Source organism: Ixodes scapularis, unplaced genomic scaffold (genome assembly GCF_016920785.2).
Source record: "Ixodes scapularis isolate PalLabHiFi unplaced genomic scaffold, ASM1692078v2 ptg000005l_1___fragment_1__unscaffolded, whole genome shotgun sequence".
NCBI classification, from domain to species: domain Eukaryota; kingdom Metazoa; phylum Arthropoda; class Arachnida; order Ixodida; family Ixodidae; genus Ixodes; species Ixodes scapularis.
Window position 1 is genome coordinate 2,142,528 of NW_024609885.1, and position 23,203 is coordinate 2,165,730.

General features: G+C 48.3%; 2 protein-coding genes across 2 annotated transcripts; both read left to right on the top strand.

Moving 5' to 3' along the window:
* The first annotated feature begins 2,165 nt into the window (after positions 1-2,165).
* LOC120847430 (E3 ubiquitin-protein ligase XIAP-like) lies at positions 2,166-3,239 on the top strand. The gene has a single exon (XM_040219181.1). It carries the CDS (start codon positions 2,166-2,168, stop codon positions 3,237-3,239), a length of 1,074 nt encoding a protein of 357 aa, XP_040075115.1.
* A 4-nt stretch (positions 3,240-3,243) lies between these two features.
* LOC120847436 lies at positions 3,244-23,137 on the top strand. The gene is made up of 4 exons (XM_042287566.1): positions 3,244-3,827; positions 15,662-16,540; positions 17,132-18,566; positions 22,967-23,137. Exons 1-4 carry the CDS (start codon positions 3,244-3,246, stop codon positions 23,135-23,137), a joined length of 3,069 nt encoding a protein of 1,022 aa, XP_042143500.1.
* Positions 23,138-23,203: the final 66 nt, after the last annotated feature.

Consider the following 23,203-nt stretch of genomic DNA (forward strand, 5'->3'; position numbering starts at 1 on the left):
GTTGCTGTCGTCGTCCTTGCTGTGAGGCGCGGACGTGGATGGATTGGAGAGCAGCGGCGCCATCATCGTGGAGACGTCTTCCATGGTTTTACGGAGCTTGTCTCGCATCGAGTTGGACAACAGGTCGTCGCTGTCGCATATCAGTCTGTTGAGAAACTTTGTTTCGACCGGAACGATGACTTCCACGTCGTCGGCCACGGACCACCTACAACGGGCTAGGAAGAGGCGCAAGGCCGTCGCCGAAACAAACTGCCCCCTAAACAGGTTGTAGCAATTAGACACGGAGGCAAAAGCCTCGAGTAGTTCCTTCTCGAGAAATTTCTTGTTGATGACGCTAATCTCGGTCTCGTCCTCGATAAAGAGCTTGATGAACATGTTCAAAAAGTCGGCTAGTACGCGTTGGTCCACCTCGCACGTGGATATGGCCGCCATGGCGCACTTCGCTCCGTTGGCGTCGCGCGTAGTGTGCATGGCAGTAGACATGGACGTGCACCACGAGATGATGGACGACGACACGCTAGGCGAGATGTGGTGTTCCAGACAGTTGGGCGACTGGACCCAGAGTAGAAAGTCGTTAAACAAGCGCGAGTCGTACAGGTAGGTGTTTTCGCCGCGGTAGCTCCTGCAGAAACGCGTGTGATAAAACAGGTTGGTGGCCATCCGAAATAGCGCCGTGTTTGAGTAGGTGGCAATTTCTTCCTGGCGCGGAGTGGGTATGCCCTTGGTCATCTTGAGGCACTGTAAGGTGGCCCCAAACATGTCCGAGTCCATCATCTCAAAGTTTAGGCACTGTAGAAACAGACCGAGGTTACGGGGCGAGACGCAACAGGCCTGGCTGTAAAATTTGTTGAGCTCCTGCGTGCCCTGGTCCGACTGTTTGTGCACTTCGACGAAGCGAGAGTCCACGCGCCCGTTGCTCGTGCACTCTTCTATGATGGAGGCGATGTTAAGGACCGACACCTCGGTGGCCGGCGCCTTCTCCTTCTGCAGGGCTAGCACGTAGTGGTTGGTACGCGGCACGGGGATCGTGTCGGAACTCTTCATGATGAGCTCGTTGTGGTCACGCAGCGTCGTAGAGACGGCCGGATCGATGATGTTGACGTCGTCCGTGACCCGCTCGGCCGGCATGACGGTCCGGAGCGTCATGTAGTCGGTGTCGCAGCGGGACACTCCGTTCTCGACGTTACTCGTGTACAACCTGTTGCTCTCTTCGACCAGGAGGTTGATGACGTCCTGTGGCTTGTTGTTTTGCGAAAACTTTACGCGAATGGCCCCGACAATGTTTTCGTTGACGGTGTGTGGCTGCGTGATCCTGTGCACGAGGCTGAGACCGTTGGCCACGTCGAGCCAGTTGTGGCCCATGGCGCTCTCAAACTGAAAGATGGGGTTGCACTTTACGCGCACCGCCGCGTAGTTGCACAGGGATACTAGCATGACCGCCGTAATCTTGGCTGCCGTCCTTGCGCCCACCGCCATACCGCGAGTCGCCTCGCGCGCATGGGAAAATATCTCTTCGATGTAGAGGAGTAGCAGGCGCAAAATGGCAGTAGCGTACGCGTCCACGTACGGCTTCAGATCCCTGATGACGCGCTGAGTGGTCGACGAGGAAGAGGTTTTCCTAAGTATGTTGAGACTGTTTCGTACGTATTCGATTCCCATTACGCAGTGAAATACTGTATTGTCATTCAGGAGCGTTTGGATGGCCATCTGATCCATGTCGACCGTCATCAGTATGTTACTACCGAGCTCGAAAACGCGAAAGAGCATATCTGCAACCGGTTCCACATCTCCGTTGGTCAGGAGCGTCGTGCGCGCCTTGGTAATGTGCTGCATGAGTTTCTTGGACGAGTAGCCGAGTAAGGTCGACGTGTCGTTCGGGAGCGTGGGCACGTATTTATCGCCATCTCTCCTGTAAGACACGTTTTGATTTTCCCGCTGCCGGAATACGGGTAATAAAATATCGGTGGCGTCTTCGTGATTCACCGAGTGTTGACATCGTCCCTTTTTCAACAGGTCTAAAAAATTTTCTGCGACAGACATTTTTATAATAAACAAAATTGCTACCGCCTATGGGAGGTCGACTCCGCTCCCAGTCGAGGTCAACCTAGATATGGAGAGAATATATATTGCGCACCGAGTAGAGGGCTCCTCTCATTATCGTCGCTATGGCGCACCTCGTTACGGATCCCATAAGCAAGGAAGTCGTGCGTCGCTTCAAGACGTTCGCCGAATGGCGACTTTGCACCAGATCCACGCCTCGAGACTTTGCCTATGCCGGCCTAGAATATTGCGCTGACCGGAAACACATCTACTGTCGGCACTGCAAATTTCAAGTCGCCGAACAGGACTGGGAGACGCTCACGTTTCACCCGATGGACCTTCACCGCCGAATGCCGTGCAAGTTTCTCGAGCAGTACAGGGACCCGCGGCTGAACGTAGCAAGGGTCGTGTCCGTCTTGCCGAGCTACTCTCACCCGGTCTACAAGAGATACGTCGACGAGAAGATTCGAGCCAAGACCTTTCACGATGTTCGAGGCCCTGCGTTCGCCAAGGCCGGCTTTTTCTGCTCGCACGACGACGAGCAGGGCTACCTCTCCCGCGAACAGATAGTGACCCGCATATTCGTTTGTTTCTACTGCGGGGTGCAAGTATTTTCGATCCTCGACTGCGAAGAAGACGATCCGTGGCTGCTACACGCCCGCAGGTCCCCCAATTGCGTGTTTCTACGAGTGAACAAGACCTATTACTACGTGCACGATGCAGTCGAAAAGTTTTACAGGAGCGAGATGTACTGGGCGTCTCACTTTCCCGAGATCGACGATCTCGTCAAGGACCCAAAGTTCCGCAACAGGACTATGAGTACTCTGTACACGGCCAACCTGACGCATCCCTTGAACGTATCGGCGATGGTGAGTGCCATTCGGAGCAGCAAGGCGACTCCGTTGGGCAGTCACACTCTGTTTGAGCCAGTGAACGCCCTTCCTTCGTTCGATCACAAGGCTATCGGTAGGTGGGGTAACTTTGTGATAGATAGCGCGATCTGTGATACGCACTATTCCGCTATAAAGTCACGAGACGAATCAACTAAGAGGTGCATCGTATGCATGAAGGCTCCGGCTAACATTGCCTACTTGCCGTGCGGACACTGCGTGTCGTGTTTCGACTGCACCATATTATTCAAACATTGCAAGGCCCGTAGACTCAAAATCGACTTTATTTCTAGAGTCTACTTTGCTTAAGAACATGTCTTTCTACTGGAGACTGTTCGACCACGACCCGACTGTGGCCAAGGTGATGTCCGACTTTAAAACTTTTGCGACGTGGCCTTTGCGCAACAGTACCCTCACACCCAAGGACTTTGCCATGGCAGGACTCGCCTACGATCCGGAGAAGCGGATTCTCAGCTGCTCGATGTGCCAGCAAAAGACTCAACTCTCTACTATCGTGGCCTCGGACGAAACACTTCCCCAAGGACTGCACGAATCCGACTGTGACGCACCGCTACGCACGCTGAGTCCAGACGTCTCGGCGGTGGTGACCGAACGAGCGCTTGCCTTTAGGCCCGAGTTTCAGACTTACACTGCGAGGTTCGCCTCCTTCGACGCTCGGCCGAAAGAAGAAGACGTCTTTGACGTGGATTACATGGCATCTGCGGGATTTTATTACCTGACCGATCGGACCGTGGAATGCTTTTGTTGCGGACTTCGGTTGCTTTCGTGGGAAGCCGACTACGACGACCCAGTCGAGGAACACGCCAAGTACAACCCTCGCTGCCCCTATCTTCGATTGTGCGCGAGCGTAACCTACATCAAGGAGGTGTCCGACGTGTATAGAAATAGCGATTTATTTTGGTTGCTAGAATATACCAAGGACATTGAGTTTGTCTCAAACAAATACAGCCTAGACTTTATAACAGCATTGGCCACTTCCAAGTTTGATCTTTCCTGTCCGAACAAGCTAAAGTCCTTTCTCGAAAACAGCGATTCTTTTTCGGCGCTGAGCGTAGGACGTCCGTATCCCACGCGCATCGACAAGACGAGCATCTCCATGAAGCGGTCCGATCCGTCCACGACGATTTGCGTCGTCTGCATGAACTGTCCGGTGTGTATAGTTACTTTGCCCTGTGCCCACGCCGCCTTATGTTTAAATTGTCTATTTCCAATGATTTACAATTCGAGAGAGCAATCTGTGTGTTGCCTTTGTAAATCTGCAGTGAGTGGAATGTATCGAATTCATTAAATAAACTATTTGTACTGGCACTAGTGTAGTGTGCATGCAAAAGAACGATTCGTGACTCAAAAATATAAGCACGCGAAATATTTATTTTCAAGCATAACTCAGTCGTCTTCTTCGCCCATTGAGTCTTCTCCTTCGTCGTAGTTGAAGGTGTTTAGGACGATCGGACCCAGCATTCTGTCGTCGTCCGATTCGAGATATTCGTCGGCGTCACTGTCGTAGTCGTCACTGTAGCCGTCGTCACCGTCACCGTCGTCACTGTCGAGGTCTTGGTACTCGATGTCACCCACAACACCGTCCACACCTTCGATAACGTCTAGGTCGGTTGGCGCAATGTTTCTTAGTGACGGAGACACTGTGCTAGAAATACACAAAGTGTATTCACCAAGGTAGACGTCCTTGTTGGGGACGTCTCTAGCGGTGAGTAGTCAGTCTTCGATGCACGTTGAGAAATTGGTGAAGCGTTTCTCGGCGTATAAATCCGAGTCCGGTCATGCAGAGGCTCCGTATGCCAACGTCGATGATCCTCTTTTCTGCGAGATATATCAAGGCTTCGTCGTCTAGGTCTAGGCACGATCAATCTGCAAGTGAGTCAAATTAGGTAGACCGTCCGCTAAGCACTTTACAGAGTCGTTGGTCAAGCCGGGTGCGTGACGTAGGAGCAAAGTCTTGATGTTCGGGTAGAAACGAACCAAATCACTGACGTGGCGGTCTCGCAGCATTGGATAGTGCACCAACTCCAAGAATGTGATGTGCGTAGGAAAGCTTCTTAATATTGAAATTTCGGTATACGCACAGTGAATTTGCCCTTCCACGTTGTCCCAAGCGTAGCCCTCTTTTTCGTGGTATATACTAAGCACCACTGTTTTCCAATCCACCGCGCTTGACACTCTGGACTGAGCGAACACTTGTACGCAGGTGTCGGCCAGCGGGAGAGATGGGGACCTGTCTAGTCGAGCCATTGTCGCTTTGGGTTATAGGGTAGTAGTCGTGTCGTGTCGTGATGTCGGGGGAGAGGGTAGGGTTAGCTTTGCTGTAAGCGTAGTACGTGCGAGTACATATATATATATATACCCTCACTCGCTATCTGAAAACGGAGATAACGTTTCGCTACAAAAAACAAAATCGTACATTTCCTGACTCAACTGATTCGAAGCGCAAAAGACAAAGTGCGTCACGTTATCTTTAGAGGCGAAGAGTTCCGTCGTTATCACCAAGATAGCGTATATTGATTCGTTGTTCTGCAATATCACTCGAAGGACAGCTCGACTGGCGTTTCTTATTCCAGTCAGACACAAACTCTTGAGTCGACGCAAAGGAGCCAGATGAATCAATCCCTCGTTCCTGATACGGCCACCGTTGTTGCTGATTTGAAGATGTTCGAGAGATTGAGCGTAGGTCGCCAAGTATTGTAGAGCAGAGTTTGACAATAGGGGGGCGTTCCTCAGGAGTATGGTCTTGAGGTGCGTATACGTACAAACAATGTACAACAATTGTGCGTCCTCCAAGGTCGGATAGTCGACAAGGTCCAAAACGGTCAGAGCGTTCGCGGACACATGAGAAAGTTTACAAATTTCGGAGAACAGGACGACCCTCTCTCGTTCAAACTCTTCCTCATTTGAGTCTTCCGAATAAACGTTGGCCACTACTCTGCTCCAGTCGAAGGTTCGCGATTGATCAAACTTGGTGGCCTCGCGAAACACTTTGGGCACGCTGGATGCTACTCCGGTCATGTTCTACGTTTGTCGACGCGCTTCGGCAGGCGCGCGTATATATACGTACGTTTTGTGTATGTAGAAAAATAAAGCCTCTCGAATGATTGTTTGTTTATTTCAAAAAAGACACGTACTAGACGTTGCGCAAAGCTCGCATAATGTGATCGCTTTCGGTGTAGTATCTCTTGTACTTGTAGCGCCTGATCTTGTCACTGACGTCGTCGTCACCGTCGTCACCGTCTTCAGCGTCGTCGTCGCTATCCACGTTGCGCTCAGCGTAGTCGTCGTCCGAATTTCCGTGAAACTTGGGCTCATTATTATTATTATTATTATTTGTCTCGTACACCGTCCGTCTGGTACGCAGAGTCGATTTGTAGCGGCCTCCGCCGGTCGAATGGAAGAAGCTATCCGTGGACGGACCCAGCGGTCTCTTTTCCGAGTCGTCCACGATCTTGTAGTTGGGGCGATTGGAAACGCGATACTTGAATTCCTTTCGCACGTTGTCGCGCGCGTTTGGACGAAACTTTGCACCAGACTCTCGGTGCACGATGTTGTCGGAATAATACGTGTCGTGCGTGGGCAAGTTTGTAAAGTCGCCGTTTATTGTCCTATACAACTCGCCTAGCTCGACCATCTCGTAGGCCACGACTATGGTTTCCAGAAAGGACGGCGGTGGGTCGCGAATCACGTCGATTCACTGCCCCACCTTGATCGAGCGGCTGGTGACCACGTCGTGAAACTTGCTAGATATCTTGTCAATGTTTACGTCCACCAAGACTCCCGAAACGTAGGGCGAATGATTATCTCCGGTGGTCCTACCGACTTTGGTTTCCAACAGGGCTGCGCCGTCGCTTCTCGCTTTAAACACGGGATAGAACGAGTTAGATCGAATAGCCTTGGCCGTTTCGGCGTACTCCCTTCCGCACATGACGTCGCCCTTCTTGTTACGCACGGGCACTATCGAGTACATGTCATTCAACACGTGAACTGGAAATTGATTGACGAAAATTGGGGCGCTGCGCTTGTGCATCTTAAAGACCTGAAAGTCTCTGATCACGTCGTTGGCACGCTTTATGAGACGGTTCTTGTCCGACCGCAACCCCTCGTGAGCGCTCGTGAGAAACCTGAGCAGGCTCGGCGGGAGTCGGTCGAAAGAATAATCCACGCGCAGTTGATACATTTTTTTATTACACGGGATACATGTACTTGGAGTCGCTGCTGGCGTTTCCGGACATTGTTCGCCTACCGACACTGACGCTGCGACCGAGTCGGCCTCGGTTGATGGAAATGCTACGGCTCCTCCTGTTGCCGACGCTGCGACTCCTCTTCCTTCCTCTTCTTCGACCCGAGGAGAGAACGCTCCTACTCCTACTCCTCCGCCGCGCGACGTTTCCGCTCCTGCTCCTCCGCCGCGCGACGCTTCCGCTCCTGCTCCTAGTCCTCCGCCGCGCGACGCTCTTGCTACGACTCCTCCTCGTTCTTTGACTCGATGGTCGAATCTTGTCGAGGATCGCGTGAGTTATCAGCGCGTGCCTGGCTCGATTGATCGGACATGACGCCGGCAGTCGGTGTTTGCGAGCAAAGGCCTGAATTAGTTTTTCCAATAAAAGTTTCAGGTAGGTTGGACTCTGTCCTCGTTTAACCCGCATGGAGCCGAGAATGCGCCTTTGATCTTCCTTGGTGAAATGTTCGAGGCGATACGGCTTTCTCGTATCGAGTCTACGACCGTTCCTGTTGCATCTCGAACACTTTGTTCTGGCGGTTCGTTTCGAGAAACCGCACTTGGAACATTTGACCATTTTTATTTACTCGTTAAAAGCCATGCCTCTCAACAGAGCCTCGACATTTTCTGGAACGCGCGTCGGAAGACGCTCTTTGTTCTTGAGTTTGTTCACGTAAGAAGAGACCTTGACGGCGATGGCGTTTTCGCGAAACGTTGTCGAAAGCGGGTGCTTGGTGACAGAGTTGTGGGTGACGACTCCCTTTTCAAAGTGTTCGCGGACGTCGCGGGGTATCTCTCTAAACTTGTAGCGTTTGGCCAGAACGTTTGTCGGGTACTGCGATATGTCGTACTGACGCTGCTTACAGTATTGTACGATCGCCTTTCTCAGAAGAAGGTTATTTAGCTGAGTCTTCAATTTCGGATTAGGAGTAAAGGACTTTTCAATTTCCAATCGCATGTCTGTCGGTAGACTACTAATGTCCGGGACTTTTGTCAGGGAATAAAATCCCTCACCCGTCTTCTTTGTCCGGCGGGCGCCGGTCCGTCGACGCTTATTCTTCATTCTCTCGAAACGAACGAACGTGGATATGTTTTCAAACAGAGCGTCTCATAGGGCTCTCGTAGGTTTTTTTTGCTCGTCGTCCATGATCATTCGGATGGCCGTTTGAATCCGCAAGTATCGCAACACGTCGCCCGTGTACAGGTGTTGATATGGTTTATAAACGACGGCAGTGTGTTCCCAAATGTCTTCACCAATCACAAAGTCCTCGATGAATTTCCTCAATATTTTTTTCTGCGAGTCCGATTCCATCATTTTTATAATTGTAGTATCGAGGGCCCTCCCTCGTAATCCATCACCGCATCACACAACGCTCGAGCGTTCAAGTCGCGATCTCTGGACAGTTCCTCGGCCAGGCTCGGTTCTGGTCCATACTTTTCTTTAAATTCGACTCGCCACTGCCGCTTGCAGATTTGCTTCTCCACGATGTCGACCCGTTCGTAGCACTTGACGTCGATTTTGTTGTCTTTCAACACGACGTTCATGACCCTGTAGTCATCTCGGCGCAGCACAAAATTTATAAACTCGATCACGTTGCGAAAGGCAACGTCCACCCTGGTCATGCGCTTAACTGCCACGAGCGCCTTGTAGAGGAATTCGCGTTGGCGCAACGCGCCGAGTTCCTCAAAGGCGCGTTCGAGTTTGTAGGCAAAACCCTGATCTACCGTGTAATGGTTTAAGGTCTCGATCGTCATAGGGCCCAAGATTTCTCTAAACTGTCGCCTGATGGCTTCCACCTTGTCCGCGTTACTTTCGGCCAGTTCAAAATTGTATTGCGGAACGTGAAACGGCGTCACGCCGGAATACCTGGGGGTTTCTATAGCGCTCGATGCCGGTGACTCCATCATTCCGTATTCTTCGTTTGTAAACAACATTGCGCGATCAGAGGCGTCGTCCAATTCCGAGTCCCTTTTCTTTCTAGCTGCGGGATGGGTAGGCGACGAAACGGGTGGTGGAGACGCAGACGACGACGAGGCGCTATAACTATCGAGTACCAGATACTCCGCGTCTTCGTCATCAGAGAATATGGGTGGTGGTGGTGGTGTTTGAGCTGCCCTCGCGGGTGGCGCTTGGGGTGGTGGTGGTGGTTTTTGAGCTGCCCTCGCGGGTGGCGCTTTTGCCGGTGGTGGCGGTGGCGGTGGCGGTGGCGGTGGTGGTGGTGTTTGAGCTGCCCTCACGGGTGGTGCTCGGTGGGGTGGCGGTGGTGTTTAAAAATAATTTGACATAAATAAGTGCTTTTTAGAGGCCTAGAGCTCTCTAAGAAGCCTCTATGAGGCCTAGAGGCCTTCTCTGCAAACCACTTCTCAAATCGCTCTAATGACACACCAAAGATGACAATGTCGCACTTAAAGTGTACCTTGTAAACGGAACCTTTGCGCCCAACTGGGAGTCCATGGCATTCATTTCGTCCTTCTATGGCATTGAACATGTGACATGACACCTGCGATTCTCAGTATTCTGATAGGAAGTGTATAGCGCAAAATTAGCAGATATGTATTTGATTGTGCATACTTGTTTGCAGGTGGTGGGAGCGATCAACATGTTCAGCTGCCTCAACTGCAGGATCTTCAGGATTACCATCTACAGGTGGAACCAGCCCAGTGTTTTCTAAGCATGATTCAGATTGCAGTGGAAGCCCACAACGGGAATTGGAGCTGCTGCGTAAAGCTGTAGAACTTCAGAAGAAGTGTTCAGTGGTGAGTTGGTTGTTATTTTGACTTGTTCCCAGCCATCTTTTGATTGCAGCAAAATGCAACAGAAGCTAAAAAGTAGGAACTCAAACCGAAAAACTGGCAGCTTTGTTACGGTTACAGCCGTACTATGAAATCGATTTTGTTTCGGTACGCTATTTACTTGAGTCTGAGCCGGCATTGATTTTATGCAGACCCCGAAAGGTAGAAAAATAATAAAAAATATACTCGAGTATGAGCCAATCGGAAGGTAAAGAAAACCGTGCATTTAAAAAAAAAAAAAAACCTGGCTCGTGCTTTCGACACTTCTTTCGCTTTTGCTTTAATGATTTTTATGATCATGGGAAGTGCTACTGCACTCTCCGTCGAATGGATCACTCGAAGTGAGATTCGCCAATAATAACAAAGTAAGTGAGTTTATTGCGGTTCAAGTAAGGTATCTGACACAAACCAGAATACATCGAAGTCAGGACAATGCTAAACTGGAGACGCGAGCTAAGATAACCAGCTCTTCAAAAAGTCGTAGAGGAATCAATCTCTTAGTTTTGCATAACCAGACCAAAAATCGAACCCAATTTTTCTTTTTAATTTTTGTTGGGAGGTGGTATTTTGAAACAGAAACTCGGGAAAGCATCAGAAAACCAGGTGATATGTCATTCACTAAATCTGCATATCAAAAGCCGAGCTAGTCGGATAATAAAAAAATATGTGCCGACTGACCTGCGCCGTCGCAGTTGGGGTCAGGGAATCCGGGATGCTAGTTACAGCCACTCACTGCCAATAGCGGAAAGACTAATTCTGTGGCAGATCAAAATTAGTACGGTGATTGTAACACACGCCGCAGTGCACACATAGAGCCTTAGCTCCCTTAGAGCACCTGTCTTTCAGCACCAAAACAATGCACGTTTCATGGCTGGCCTCTCTAAATTCGCAAAATAGGAAATGCTCTTTAAGGACATCCAGACCGATGATCTCGGTACTTACAGTCGAGGCTTTGCAGCCTACACGTGCTTCCTCGAAGGTGGAGATGGTTGCACACAAATCACACATCGCGAAGTTTGCGACTTTAGGACACAGCACCGGCCATGGGTATCTTCAAATATTCAGGTCCAGCTGAGAGGACAAGTTTCTTCGGAGGTCATGAAGGCATCCAACATTCAGAGGATTCGTTACAAGGCATTTGAAATTTAAGCATGAGTGCATTTGCTTTGTTTTTGAGCATGCTGCCCCTTGTCCCCGAGCGGAGCTGTGTTTGACGCTGGGGAACCGGCTGCTCTTCTTTCTAATGAAGCTGAAACTCGGGTTGAGCTACACTGCACTTGGTGTACTTTTAGTGTTGACAGAACAACGGCATCACGCCACTTTCGAGCTGTGCTAACAACGCTGACTGCTGCGACAGCGAGGTGGAGTTTTCGGCCTCCATTTAGCATTATGCGGGCTATGTTGCCAGAGTGTATTGAAGCCCACTACCTTAAATTCAAAATGAATATTGATTCCAACGAAGTGAGAACAGAGACGCCGAATAGTGTAGGCCAGCAGCGCGTGCTGTACTCGAGCTACGTGAGTGGCTACACTCTTAAGTTTCTGGTTGCTATACCCCTAATGGGGCTATTTGTTTCCGTTCAATGGCGTACGGAGGCCGATGCTCCGACATCCATTTTACGGTGGACTCTAGGTTCTGAAACATTGTGCAGCCCGGGGACGTAATACTGGCTGACAAATGTTTTCCGGGTATCAGGGAAAGTCTGGCAGACACTGATGCGGTGCTCGTGATGCCGCCTTTTTTATCGGTGCATGGGCAGTTCAGTGAGCCAGAAGTGTGCGACACACTACTTTGCCCAGGTCCGAATTCACGTTGAGCGAATGATACAGCGAATTAATATACTCGGGACAACGGTGCCCATTACTCTGATCCCCCCGATGGATGACGCTTCAACATGTGCTGTACGCTGGCAAATTTGCAACCTGCCATTATCAAGCCAAAGGAATAAATGGCAGCAAATGTAGGTACATTCAGACGCATGGCGAGGCTAGGTACAGAGCTCCAATTTCTCTCGTGGGGTTGGCTCTTCCTGGGTACCAGCGTAGGCTTCTTATCCGCAACCGAATTCTGCGCCAGAGATTGATTTAAGTGTTTCTGTATGATATGTGATGTCCTGCCGTAAAAGATGGCTAACACCTTTTTTACGAGATGCAAAGATGATTGATAGCAACGAGTGTATTTTCCATGCCCTTGTGGTTCTATTCTATAATGAAAGTGTCAAATCGGAGCACGTTTTATAAGTAGCATTGTTTATGCCAATGAGAATAAAACAACAGCAAATAAAAATAACACACTTTAGCAGAAAACTAAACATTCTGATTGCAAGATTATATTTTGTGTACTGGACTTTACATTTCAGCGTAGTTCTAAACCACCACTTCCTAAAAAGACCGGCAAGTATGCAAAAAAACACATGGAACGTTGTCGCGAGTCATATTGTCTGCAGTGAATTGAATGCAGTACTTTATTGTTCTGTCTTTTACATCACTTGTACTGACATGCTTAGAGCTGGTACTTTTGTGCAAGGACTAGCAGTACCAGCTGAAATAAAACCGTTCTAGAGAGGGAATCGCATTGCTCAAAAACTTGTCGTTCCTGGGAACGAACACAGTGGAATCGTGCTCACCGCATGTGTAGACATAAAAATAACATGATTGCAAGTCCAGCACAAAGATCAACACATGCACTTGTGCATAGTACTTGTGCGGTGGCTTCAGGCACAACTCGTCATTAACGTAACTCCGGAGAGTTGTCCCAGCGCGCTAGCGCCACCCGCGGTGCGCAGGTGCGTCACGGCTGGATGTGTGCTTTATTGCCAAAAGCGTTGTAGGCGTTGGAACATATTTCATGTTTATTTATCAGTTCAAATATATCAGAATAAAAAATTATACCTGAAATACATATTTATGTTTACTGTAGTAACCAGGAAGGGCGAGTTACCGAGTTACTCCACTACTAGATTATAATGCGCGCCTCTTTCCCGAGATCCGAGTCACCCGGATTCCCATTTCCTCACTTTGTGTACATTCATGATTTTGTTTGTCATATTCGCTGTCCTGTTTCTATTGCCGCACCCGAGCTGATCATGTATATCGTCTGAGTCAAGTATGTCCTGGATGGCTTTAAGAAAACTGCTGAATTCTTCCATAAAGGACTTCCAACCCGAAAGTGTAAACGATTTCGATGCCGACCGAACTTACTACTGTTGGTGGCGTGGAGACGGCCGAACTCGTGCAGAATTTTACGACGAGAAAATTATCACCACGACCGGTACTTTCAACTTCACTAATAAGCTATTTCACGAATGTATGGACTCTTGCAGTTTGCTTAAAATTTTTGTTCATTTCTGTGCCTCGGTCCACAAATACAAGCGAGCGATGTGGTACAGAAACGACCAAGCGTGAAGAGAAGCATCGCGCGGCCTTAGTATCCACACACACAAATCAATTTCTTTCTGGTGGGTAACACGCATAAAGCTGTTACTGCAACACTGCTGGCCACAATCAACAAAAACTATGAATTCCAACCACACAAGTTTGCCCGGCACTTGGTGCGCATTGTTTTCACCGTGGAGGAGAGGCGAACAAAGTCTCTACATGAAAAGGCTTGCACACTGCTCGAAAAGACATCCCCGCGAAGCAATGCATCGACAAGGAAAAGAATGCCATCATAAGTAAGTCCAGAAACTTGTGTAGTTTATTTTGTTTCGTTCTTATACTTTGCTGATACCTAAAGCTCTTATACTTACGCTTTGAGTGACCCACTCTTTGTTGGCCGGTCAAAATAAATAAATAAATACTGTTAACTTTTTCTGCCCCAAATGGTCTAAAATTTGTCATTTATTTCTAAAAACAGTTATCTCCTTACTATTTTCCTAGTTCTCTAATTATATATTTTTTAGTATAATCTAATCAATCATTTATTGATAATACCAGCTTTGCTGCATAAATATATTTTTAGTTACTTAGCCGCTGCTTTAATAAGTGTAATATATAGGTGTCATGTCACACTTAGAAAAAAGTTGTTGCAACCGGGCGATGAGGAAGAAGAGAAGCGGCGGGAGCTCATGCATTTTGTAATTTTTATCAGTCTGAAAAACGAACAGTAAAGGAAAAGGTCGCACCGACCGATTTGTCTAGCGTAATTGCCTTCGTATTCCTTGGTTCCTCAACATATGGTGCCGAAACCCGGGAGTGTCCCGCTCACAAGGGCCCAAGCTACACGCCGCATGGAAATTTCAAACCTGCAGCTGCAACGGAATTCAGCAGTTCCTTGGCGGGAGCAGACCACTGGGAAAAGAACAGCGACGGAACCTTGGCAGGCGACCGTACGGCCTCGTAAATACGAATAGTCAATGGAGAGGCTGAAGGCTAGGCGGTCGGCTCGGCGGGCACAGAACACTAGGATAATGAACGACGCCAATCGGATTCTCCAGGATCCCAGCCCCGACCTAGCAAGAGTGCGTTCGATCAAGGACAGACTCACTACCAGCAATGCAGAGCTCCGACTACTTGACGGTGAGATAGAGCCGCTAATTCCAATCCAAGAGCTGGAAAGTGAGTGCACCGCCACTGCAGAATACCAAGACGAAGCCGTCATGGTGATCAGCGAGTTCGAGACCAAGATTGAGTCCCTACAATCGCAGAGAATAATAGCTTCGGCGGCGAGCACCGGAAACCAAACCGGCATTCAAGACAACGCAGCGAGACGTGGACCAAAGCTTCCGAGGCTGGAGCTATCTACCTTCGATGGAGAGCAAAGCAACTGGCTCACATTCTGGGAGCAGTTTGGTGGAGCCATCCATACCAATGCAACTTTAACAACCACAGATAAGTTCCACTACCTTCGTCGGTGTCTAACGGGAGATGCTGCTGCGGCGATAGCCGGGCTACCAACAACAGAAATATGCTATGCCGAAGCGATCACCATCTTGCAACAGAGGTTTGGAGAGAAGAGGAGAATAGAGCGGCAGCATCTGAATGCCCTCAGAAATCTACCGCACGATGCTTCAGCTAATGACGTGAGAGGGTTAAGAAACCTGTATGACACCACACAACTCAACGTTCGGTGTCTAAACTCTTTGATTGTTCCCACGTCAAGTTTTTCAGCCATGCTCTGTGACATTCTTGTCAGGGCGTTGCCTTACGAGGTTACAGTGGAGTATCACCGGCAAGTCAACAACACCGCTTTCACCAACGCAGCGGCTCAAGACCAAGGAGACGGATCGGCGGCTGGAACTTCAAGGTCAGCGGATACTACGTCGGAGTCAGTGACCGAATTGAATGGAATGCTTCGCTTCCTGCTTGTGGAAGTAGAAAGCCGAGAAAGAAGTAGCCTTGAGGATGCTCGAGGTAAACACGAGACAAAGGTAAAGTCGTTTGCATCAGCATCAGCTTTTCATAACGCAACAAATGCTACACATTCTCAGTGTTTTTTCTGCCATTCAAAGAAGCACACCACGCCATCTTTTGATTGCAGCAAACAGAGAGAGGAAAAATTAAGTATGTTATCAAAAGACTGCAGATGTTTCCGGTGCACATTGAAAGGTCACCGAGCACGAGATTGCAGAAAAAACCTCAGTTGCGCAGTTTGCAGAGCCAGACATGCAACCACAATGTGCGATCCTGAGTTTGTTAGGCGGATGAAGGAACGTTCGCCCCAAGGTAACGATACGATTTGCGTGTCTGCATCCAGCTCGGGCGCGCGCTCAGAAAAGAAGTTTAGTGACGGCATATATCTCCAGACGTTCAAGGCATTTTTAGTGACCAACGCTGGCAGCTGCTATGTCAAGGGAATAATCGACGGTGGCAGTCAGCGCACATTTATAAAAGAAGAGGTAGCGCAACGCCTAGGGCTGAAAGTCCTGCGGAGAACAAAGATAGCACTCAACACTTTCGCCAGTAATGCTTCGAAGGTTATAGAGCGCAGTCCCGTTGTGGAGGTAAAGCTCAAAAGTCAATTTGACAATACAGAAATAACCTTTGAAGCAATTTCCATCCCGGTCATTTGCCAGGACGTATCTACGCCAACAACGGACATCCCGTTTGTGCGATTTCTGCGAGAAAGCAGTAAGAATTTGGCAGACGACGTGATTTTCCCAGATGTAAAAACAGTTCCTGAGAAAAGTCTGTTGATTGGATCCGACCAGTTGTGGAAGTTCTGCACAGGAGACGTGATCAGGTGCGCAGATGTGGACGGATTGGTAGCGATCAACACAAAGATGGGCTGGACGCTGCAAGGTCCTTCAAGACAGGTGGGAAGGCTCCAATGGGATTCAAGTCTGATGATATGTGTCCTACAAGCGAAGGCAAAGGAAACCCAAGTGGAAGAGGCGCTACAGCCCTTCTGGGAGTTAGACAGAATGGGAGTTGCCGACAGTGAGCTCGGAGACACTGATGCAGACACCATTACACACTTTGAGCAAAACATCATTAAGAAAAACGGACTATACGAAGTGGCTCTGCCGTGGAAAGAAGACACTTTTGATATGCTGGCAAACAACTGGGAAGTTGCCATTTTACGTCTAGGGAGCTTGTTGAGAAGAATCTCACGAAAGGAGGGATTACTCAAGCGGTATGATCATGCAATGAGACAGTATTTGCGTGATGGGCATGCAGAAGTGATAAAGAGCAGAAAGGAAAGCGACAGCGCGCAGGTCATGTATTACATGCCGCATAAAGAAGTAATACGTGAAGATGCAACAACAACAAAGTTAAGGATCGTCTTCGACGCATCTTCTCATGCCAAAGGGTGCAGGTCGTTGAATGAGTGCCTAGTAACAGGACCCAACTTGAACCCCGAGCTTCTGCAGGTCCTGCTTCGGTTTAGATGGTACTCAGTTGCAATGACCACCGACATTAAGAAAGCGTTTTTACAAATTGCCATCCGTGAAGATGATCGTGATGCTTGTAGATTTCTTTGGTTTGCTGAGGAGCCAAGTTTCCCTTTCAACAAGGAAGAAATTCAAGAGTGGAGGATGACTCGGGTTCCTTTCGGATCCACGTCTAGTCCATTCATGCTCACAGCTACAATACAACATCACTTGAAGTTGGTCTGCGAAGACCCACAATTAGCAGAGAAACTCAGGACATCTTTCTACGTTGATGATCTACTGCTCGGAGCCGACGATATTGAGGATGCCGTGAGGCTCTACCACACTTCCAGGAACGTCATGAGACAGGCAGGAATGACACTCCGGAAATGGACTGCGAACAATGAGCAACTGCAGGAGCAGTTCAACAAGGAGGAGCCAACATTTATGACCGAAGAAAAAAGCCTCTCACCTTCACCAACCTCCAAGGTACTTGGAATGATGTGGGATCACGAAGGGGACTGCTTTATTTACAAAGTTGAAGCTTTGCTTGAATTCCTCTCAGCAAATGTGGACACTAAACGGTTCATCCTCAAGGCAGCCTCAAGAGTATTCGATCCTCTTGGATTGATCGCGCCCTTCGTCCTAACAGCTAAGCTGCTATTTCAGAAGCTGTGGACATTGGGAATCAGCTGGGATGAAGAACTCCCCGCTGATTTGATCACTGAATGGCACGCTCGGACGGCGGACCTTGTTCAACTGCTCTCGTTAAGTATACCAAGACATGTCAAGCGAGGCATCCAGGCAGGAGCCAACAAAGTACAGCTACACGTCTTCGTAGATGCAAGCACGAAAGCCTACGGATCTTGTGCGTACTTTAGAACAGCCGATGACCAAGGAGAAACAGCTACCATGTTAGTTGTTGCGAAGACAAGAGTGGCACCGATAAAACCTTTATCACTGCCTAGGTTGAAGCTGATGGGGCCGAATATTGGAGCCAGACTCCTACGATATATAAAGCAGTCATATTATGACGTGGAACTTGATTACATTATGTGGACTGACTCAACGGTTGCCCTCAGTTGGGTGAGAGGAGTCCCTGAAAAATGGAAGCCATTTGTAAAAAACAGGGTGGCAGAGATACGCGTCATGACATCCCCGGACCACTGGAGGCACTGCCCCGGTCAAGAGAATCCGGCGGATCTCTTGACCAGAGGACTAGGCGTTCAGGAGCTTCGTGCTAACTCTCTTTGGTGGAAAGAGCCGAGTTGGCTGAGTCAAGAACCTTCAGAATGTCCTGAATCTTCAGTGTTCTTGGAAGACACGCCTCAACTCGAAGTAAAAGAAGAGACACATGTGCTGTTGGAGAAAGGCCAAGAAGTTCCATCATTGTTCGACACCGGAAGTTACGAGAATTACCAGAAGGTTCTGAGGATCACTGCCTGGGTCATCAGGTTCGCTAACAACGCACAGAAGAGAAATGACAAAATACGAGGTGGATTAATTGCGGCAGAGTTGGACAAAGCAGAGCAGTATTGGATCAGGCAGATACAAAACGAAAGGTTTCAGACGGATATTATGCTCCGCGAGAAAAATACGACAGAGGTTAATGTAAGACTCGCAGAGTATCATCCTCTCTTTGGCGAAAACAAAATCCTGCGGGTCGGAGGACGACTGCAGAGGTTGACGGAAAGTCTCGATGTGAAACATCCAGTCCTGTTACCGAACGACCATGACTTTGTCAAGCTAATTGTGATGCACGCTCATTGTAAGGTTATGCACGGGGAAGTAACAAGCACAATGTGTTACCTACGAGAGAGGTACTGGATAATACGTGCTAGGCAGCTGACCAAGAAGGTAATAAAAAGTTGCCTCGTATGTTCACGGTTGAATGCGAGGCCAACTGCTGTTGAGCAAGCTCCGCTACCGACAGATCGAATCAAGAAGGCAAAGCCGTTCGAGGTAACCGGAGTCGACTTCGCAGGGCCGCTGTACGCAAAAAGAAACGACGGTAGCTGCAGCAAAGCGTACATCGTACTTTTCACATGCGCCTCCACGCGAGCAGTTCACCTCGAGCTCTCAACGGGCCTCACTGCTGAAGCTTTCTTGCTTGCATTCCGGCGTTTTATAGCAAGAAGAGGCATACCACTGGACATATATTCTGATAATGCACTAGCCTTCAAGAAAGCATCAAAAGACATCCAGAAGGCATTGGGTGCACTGGAGCAAGAAGTTTTCAAATCATACATTGCAGAACACAGAATCAACTGGAAGTTCATTGTGGAGGCCGCTCCATGGTGGGGCGGGTGGTGGGAGAGGCTCGTTCGATCTGTCAAGGCAGCACTTAAGAAAGTGTTGGGCAGAAGCAGCCTATGCTTCGAAGCACTGACGACTGTCCTTGCTGAGGTGGAAGCAATGGTAAACTTAAGACCACTGACATATCTCTACTCGGGAGTAGGAGACCCCTCAGTCATCACGCCAGCACATTTCTTAATAGGGCAAAGTTTGACAGTTCTACCAGAAACAAGCTTGTCTAACGATCGCCCAGGATGCGTGACACAGAAGGAAACAGCTCGCCAGTTCCAGTATCGAAAAATAATCATGGAACATTTTTGGAAACGCTGGCGGTCTGAGTACCTGTTGGAGTTGCGGTCAGCTCATCAATATCTCGTCACCAATACTTGCTCCCTGAAAGTGGACGACGTAGTCATAGTGGAAAATAACCGAGCATCCAAGCTGTTCTGGGAACTGGGGAGAATCGTAGAGACGTACCCCGGAACTGACGGAATTGTTCGTGCCTGTCTCGTGAAACAGAAAAACGGTACGCTCATAAAGAGACCCGCGCAGAAACTTTATTTGCTGGAAATTCGTCCAAGTCAACTTCAGGCTCGGGGAGGATGTTGCAACCGGGCGATGAGGAAGAAGAGAAGCGGCGGGAGCTCATGCATTTTGTAATTTTTATCAGTCTGAAAAACGAACAGTAAAGGAAAAGGTCGCACCGACCGATTTGTCTAGCGTAATTGCCTTCGTATTCCTTGGTTCCTCAACAAAAGTATTGATTCTGGCTGATTGTAGCAAAAACGTTTTCCTTCCCCAGCCTACGTCTGCAGCCATTGCAAGGTGGATGACGCGAAGTAAAAAAAAAAACAACAACATGCTGTCAGAGGACTCGAAAAAATAGACTTGTAGTATTGGAACTAATAAACTTGAGTGAAATCCAATGGCACGATTTCAATCATCAGGAATAGTTATAAGTACACAAATGACGTATCACAACCATCTCAAATTTTTTTTTAATTATACAATGTGATCAAAAGTGCCTGGTAGTCAGTTTTTTGTAGGGACTACAAATGCAATGGAAAGGCAGCAGAAGAGGGTTAATGAATGACATAATGTCAAAGGCAAACGTGCAATATGAATAGCCTCGAGTAACCAAGAAACGTGGTACAATATTCACTAAAGTAAATTGAAAAGCTAATGAAAAATAGTTGCCATCTCATATCTTCCGTGTCACTTTTCCATTGAGCCAAGAAAACATCTGATGGTACAGTGCTCAACGAAACGAAATGGGCCAGCGGAACGCGTGGCCTCCAGAACTTGCTGCGCCATCTACCGATAAAAGACGGGCTGCCTGGTGACGCGAGTCGGAGGTGTGCAAAGCTGATACGAGCGCTCATCGGCTGTTCCCACGCTGTGCACAACTCCCGATGGGTAATCTCTGCAGAGTGATAGCCTTTTTTTATTATTTAATCGCCGCGTGGTTTTATCGCGATCTGTTTGACGCCCTGTGCATACTTTTATCTTGGCTCAAATATGAAAGAAAAGGAACAAAAGGGCAATATTTTTTTCTTTTAATAAAAAGCACAGTGCCATTTCACTTCACATTTATTTTTCTATAAATTGTCGGTTCACTGCCATCAGTATCCATTCGTGAAGATGCCGTCGCGAGTGCCAATTCACGAACGCTGGCGAATTGTGGCCCTATGCCGCGCGGGAATGCCCCAACGAGAAGTCGCCCGGATGACAGGAAGGACCCGAACCGCAGTGGCCCGAATTTTCACGGCGTTTCGAGACGACAACGGCCGCATCCATGACGCCCCTCACGACGTCCGCCCAAGGTCCACTACCGATGAGGAAGATCGATGGATCGTCGCGGCTGCAGTCGACCAGCCTTTTATTACGGCCCGTGACATTCGAGGCGAACTTGGTCTGAATGTCAGTGACCAACTTGTGCGACGCCGTCTTGCAGAAGCGGGTATTAGGAGCTATGCTGCGTGCAAGAAGCCAATTTTAACTCCTCGACAAAAAGATATCCGCCTGCGGTTTGCCATGGAAAAGACATCATGGACGATTCAAGACTGGAAAACCGTTGTTTTCAGCGACGAGTCCTCTTTCTCAACTGACTGGCACCAAGGAAAACAAGTTTGGAGACCGCGAGGTGCACGGTATGTTACTTTTGAGCAACACGACAATTTTTAACAAGCCGGATCTTATAATTTGTGATTTTGATGTTTCAGGTATGATGCCCCTTACTTGCAGCGTGTGGGCAGGAGTGGCCGACAAACCGTTAACGTCTGGGGGGCATTGTCAGCGGAAGGACTTGGTCCACTTGTAAGAATCCAGAGGCTTAACTCCGAAACGTATTGCGACGTCATTGAGCACGAGCTCATTCCTTACGTTCTTGAGGGACCTTTCCCTGACGGATGCTTTTTTTTTTCAACATGACCTTTGTCCTGTTCATCAGTCAAATCGTGTGCGTGACCTTCTAGAGGAACGCGGAGTGGCGGTTATGCCATGGCCCCCAAAAGGGGCTGACATGAACCCCATCGAGAACATCTGGGGAAACACGAAGATCCAGCTATCGCGGCGAGGACTTCACTCCGTCACGACTGACCAGCTATGGGATGCTGTGAAGGAAGAATGGGACAGGCTGCGGCAATGTCCAGAGTTGGTGGTGAATCTTTATGAATCCCTTCCGCGTCGCATGAATGCTATTTGTGAAGCCAATGGAGAGTTCTGCAAATATTTGAGTAAGGTGCTGATAATAAAACAAGCACGTTACTTATATTATTTTTTTTCTGGTAGGCGCAGCATTGTGTAACATGTCAAATAAACTATGTTGACACAGCACACGCTTTTTAATGACTGTCAGACGCTCGCTAAAATTGAATAAAACCACGAAAAAATAAAACTCTGCATTAATATATTATAGCTGCAAAAGGCCGGACGCGCTGGCTCATCAATCTTTTATGGAATAAAAAATGAAGCTTTATCTTTTCTTTTTTATATATTTGAAGCAAGATAAACTCATGCACATCATCACGACAGTGTCTCTGAGGAAAAATAAACGTGGTCACTCCGCAAAATCATGGCCTGCGCAGATTATCGGGGGTTGCGCGCCTGTGTGCGAACAGCCGCTGAGCGCTCGTATCAGTTTTGCGCATGCGCGACTCGCGTCACCAGGCAGCCCGTCTTTTATCGGTAGATGGCGCAGCAAGTTCTGGAGGCCACGCGTTCCGCTGGCCCATTTCGTTTCGTTGAGCACTGTACTTTTCTTTTGAAATGCTGTAAAAAAAGTCAACAGGGAATATTGAATGTCAACAGCTTTTCAACAAAAAGCATCACAGAATGTCTGTTGAGTTTCAATTAATAAGTGGGCCAATATTCAATAAAAAGCCAACCGACTTTTTACGCTTTTCTTTTGAAAAGCTGTTGACATATAATATTCAACCGTGACTTTTCAAGAGATTTTCAATAGAAAAGCATCACAGAAAGTCTGCTGACTTTCAATAAAAAAGTGGGTCAATTTTCAATAGGATGTCAACAGACTTTCTCTGATGCTTTTCTGTAGAGAAGCTGTTGACATTTAATAGCAAGAGACAAGCTGTTGACATTCTATATCCTCTATTGACTTTTTCGGAAAGTTTTCTATAGAAAGGTATAACAATTTTTGTAAAGGGGAGAGAGTAAACATTGCGTGCCCAGTATGAGAGTGACGTCAACATAATTCTTGTTGACACCAGAGTTGTTTTTAGTGTTTCAGCTCTTCAAGGCTGAACTTCACAGCTCGAAGAAAGACATTGGAAGCCAAGCTGATACCCTACAGCTTGAGAAAGAACAAGTGCTCGGGATTGTACGGGTTAAAAACAAACCGGCCCTTGTATCACTAACCTGTGTGCCATTTTAAGTTATTCTACAACATTTGCGACCTGTATGTGGAGTCTCGCATGTCGAACAAGAGGAAGGACTTCAGCATCAGTAACGCGGACGCAGTATTGCTAACGATGATGAAGCTCTATCACAATCTGAAATTTTCCCTTTTTGGTGTACTGTCTGGTGTCCAGGATGACAGCTTTTAAGATATTCAGAGCGTCAGTACCAGTCCTGGTAGCAGTGCTCAGGCACGCCGTTTTCTTGCCCGAAAA

Excerpts from the sequence above, each read along its gene's own strand:
- LOC120847430 (XM_040219181.1), top strand. The coding sequence starts at position 2,166 with ATGGCGCACCTCGTTACGGATCCCATAAGCAAGGAAGTCGTGCGTCGC.
- LOC120847436 (XM_042287566.1), top strand. The coding sequence starts at position 3,244 with ATGTCTTTCTACTGGAGACTGTTCGACCACGACCCGACTGTGGCCAAG. Across the intron at positions 3,828-15,661 it reads ATCAAGGAGGTGTCCGACGT|CTCGGGCGCGCGCTCAGAAA; the intron begins GTATAGAAATAG and ends GTCTGCATCCAG. Across the intron at positions 18,567-22,966 it reads GTAAGGTTATGCACGGGGAA|TTATTCTACAACATTTGCGA; the intron begins GTAACAAGCACA and ends TGCCATTTTAAG.